The sequence below is a fragment of the Cordyceps militaris genome (assembly GCF_000225605.1).
Source record: "Cordyceps militaris CM01 unplaced genomic scaffold CCM_S00004, whole genome shotgun sequence".
NCBI lineage: Eukaryota > Fungi > Ascomycota > Sordariomycetes > Hypocreales > Cordycipitaceae > Cordyceps > Cordyceps militaris.
The window spans coordinates 3,337,531-3,340,971 of record NW_006271972.1 but is presented as its reverse complement, the minus strand read 5'-3'; the positions used below and the strand labels follow the sequence as shown (position 1 = coordinate 3,340,971).

Here is a 3,441-nt window from a genome sequence, read left to right as displayed (position 1 = left end):
GTCAGTCATCTACCTATAGTGGGCAACAAAAGGGGTTTACCTCTAGCACCGTAGGAGAGACTGGGGGCAAATCACCATGCGAGAAGGAGCAGGTCGCTCCGTATAAGCAACTCCCCAACTGATGATACCTGCAGCCCGGTCTTTCATCCGCTCGTTCGGCCGGCGTCGTGTCTGCAGTCCGAATCGGGAGCTGTCCCAAGGACTATTGTCAGTTATCTACCTATATTTGGTAACAAAAGGAGTTTACCTCTAGCACCGTAGCAGAGACTGGCTTCAGCCCGGCGGCATCATGTGAAAAGTGGCATGTGGCGCCTCTGATACAGGATCCGGCCTGGAAAAAGCGACAAGGCGTGGTCGCTCGACTATGGAGATGCTGGGGAGCAACCATGATGTGAATCGGAGATTATGTAGCTGTAGGTAGGAGACTTTGATGACTGCAAGAAGGAGATGCAGTGTTGCTTTGCTCGCAAGAAGCAGAGGCCAGCCCAAGCTGAGTAACCCCGCCTCTGGCCACAGTCACTCACCACCCCGTCACAGTCACGCCCCCTACATGTATGCCAGCGCAACTCTCTCCTCTTTTGATTCATTCATTTATACCTGGTAGGCAGTTACCGACCAACTAAATAGTTCACAGATACACCACACGGGCACGTTAATGCCACTCGATAAAGACAGTCTACCTACCACAAGCCACCGCAAGTTTTTTGGTCTTCATTCTGTCTACAACTTTGGCTCTGGACGGCTCTCAGATGTCCACCACACCCAAGCAGACCCAAGCATCTGTCAATCCATCACGTATTGCCTGGCCGACGGCGAACCGGTCTGCGATGGAGTCCAGGACACGCAGCACGCGCGCGCGCTGTGCCGGGGGAGCCCACGCCGAGCGCGCGCCCGCAATGCGCAGCGGAAACAGCAGCAGCAGCGGCGACAGGCTACTTCTCTCGAGCGCGCGCTCGCCAAGCGCCAGGATGGTCTCGACATGGCGCCGAACCGTCTCCGCGTCGAGCGTCGGCACTGCCAGCCCGAAGCGCCGCCAATGGTGCATCTCGTAGTCGAACTCGCCCGAGAGGTAGATGCTAATGGCCGACCAGAAGAGCCTGGTCAACAGGCCGCACTCGTCCTCGCCCGTCGCGGCAGCGGTGCCTTCCTCGTCCCGCGCCAGATGGGCGTCGTGCCATGCCGTCAGCGCTTCCCGCAGCGCCATGCCTGCGCTGGCAATGTCACGTGCTTCGTCCGGCACTCCTATGCTAGGGTTGTCATCCTCGCCTTGGCAGAATCGGTTTGCTCTATCAACATCATAGGTCAGCAACGGTTTCTCGTCAAAAAAGGTCAAGTCTTACCTGTATCGTAGATCAGGACACAGGAGCATCAAGTCCACCAGCGCGTCCAGCGGCCGCCACTCGGCCGAGAAGCTACCGTTGGTCCACAGCTGCTCTGAAGCCTTGCGCCACTCGGGCCGCGTCAGGAACGACTGGTCGTTGAACACAATCGTCCTGCACACCTCAAACATTTTGGCCTGCAGGAACATGCGCGCCCCGGCCGGCGTCGCGCATATGGACGGCCCTGAAGCCGCTAGGCCCTTGGCGGTGCCGTGCACCATGTGCTGCAGCCATCCCATTCCGCTCGTATCCGACATGAGCTACTCCCGAGTCAGTAGATGGTCGAGACGGGTCGTTGCTGCCACCTACTTCGAACATGCCGAGGAAGAGAGTCGTCCATAACAACGCCGTTCGACTAGAATCGGCCATTTTTCCCTCTCGTTCATCGAGGCTCTTTCTTAATCCCACAACGGCTTTCGAGTAGAGCGTGTAGCTCGTGTAAGCGTCACCCGCATGACGGCTCTTGGGTGGTGTCAGCCTGGACGCCTGAATAGCCCCGAGCGCACGTATCGAGTTGAGAAAATACGGCACTGTCTGCAGTTCTGCCATTTGGCGCACATCCATTGTAAAGGAGTGGTTCTTGCCCGTGAAGCTGTTGCGCTGCGCAAACACGTCAAAGTAGTAAAAGTACCGCGCATCGTCCAGGGCGGGGCCGGGCCGGGGAGCTGCCGCCTTCCGCCGGACCACCGACGACGTAGCCGTGTGGCCAGGCCGGCTGCTGGGAGTGAGAATAATGATTGGCGCATCAGTGGTAGTGGCGGCGGCGTATATGCACAGTGTACCCTTACTATTACAGTTGGTGCAGGGGGTCGCGCCGGAGCACTGCAGCTACATGTTAGCGACGAGGTTCCTCACACGTGGTGGCGTGGCGTCGCGGCAACGCAGCCCGAATAGGAAGCTCATCAATAGGTATCGGATGTCTCATCGGTTTTTGTCGTACCTTTAGATGGCTCCTTGCACACCGCTGGCAGCGGGATCGCTTCCATCGACGGTCAAACGGTCCTAGCATCGCGCAATTTGGTTTTGCAATTTGCATCTGCATTTTGCTTCTGATGCTGGGCGAAAGCACTTATGAGGCAGTGTCTGCGGGTTTCGGGGAAGCCTTGGTCTCTTGCCGCAGTATTCGGGCTTTCAGTCGAGTTTTGCCAATCGCCAGTCCAGCCACGCAGCGCGCAAGAAAACTCGAGCGATTGCAGGACTGAATGCGAGCAATGTGCCTTGGACTCGCGTTGCCGAAGGATCCGAGCATCGTCTCCCGACGGAGGGTGACTCTTGCAGGGAAAGAAAGGGCTGAGCTAATGATGGCGCCTGGCCGTCATCGGGCAAAGGGCTGAAAGCGAGGCTGTGCTATTGTGCTCCAGTGCGGCTGACGATGCACATGTCCACGGTGAAAGCAATCTTGGGCTGGCCCACCGAGACTGGAGATGCAGCGCCGCTTTAAGAGCTTGGCCTCTACGAATATTTCGCGAAACATGTACCGAGAAAGCAGACCGACGGCATCGACAAATTCTGAGACTTTTAGCCCATAAGTCGCTTGCTTAGTTGCGGTGACCAATTCCACTCAGAAGGAAAACACCGACGTTCGCCCCGGCTTTGGCCCTTTGGTCACAACGGTATAGGTTGCTTTTGCTTGACCCCGAATCCTAACCGCCCCAACCAGTGCAGGAATATACGCGGATCTAGCATCCCATCCCTCGCCTCGCCCTCCGCGCGCTGCCTGATGGCGGCCGCCCACTCATCCGCCGTATCCAGGACTATGGCCGCCACGCCCAAGCACTGGGCGATGATGGGCGCCTGGATCGAATTGCCGTATACGCCATGCGCGAGGGCGCGCACCGCACCCTTCTCGCCGGCTCCTGCTCCCACGCGCCACCCTGCCGTCATGGCCGCGGCCAAGCGGAGCGAGTCCTGCTCCAGCACGCCGTCCTCGCTCGCCGCCAGCGCGACGCACAGTCGGTTGCAGTCCATCAGAAACGTCTCGTAAATACAGAGCAGGTCGAGCATCTTGCCGTCCCGGCCCTCCTCGCCGGGCAGGATCCGGGCGGCCGGCGGCGGGTCAAAG

At 58.7% G+C, this 3,441-nt stretch overlaps 1 protein-coding gene across 1 annotated transcript; it reads right to left on the bottom strand.

Annotated features, from left to right (window-relative positions):
• Positions 1-745: 745 nt before the first annotated feature.
• Positions 746-2,388, bottom strand: CCM_06075 (uncharacterized protein; the record flags this gene model as incomplete). Its single annotated transcript, XM_006671216.1, has 4 exons — positions 746-1,286; positions 1,341-1,639; positions 1,689-2,166; positions 2,237-2,388. The coding sequence occupies 4 exons, from the start codon at positions 2,386-2,388 to the stop codon at positions 746-748; spliced, it is 1,470 nt and encodes a 489-aa protein (XP_006671279.1).
• Positions 2,389-3,441: the final 1,053 nt, after the last annotated feature.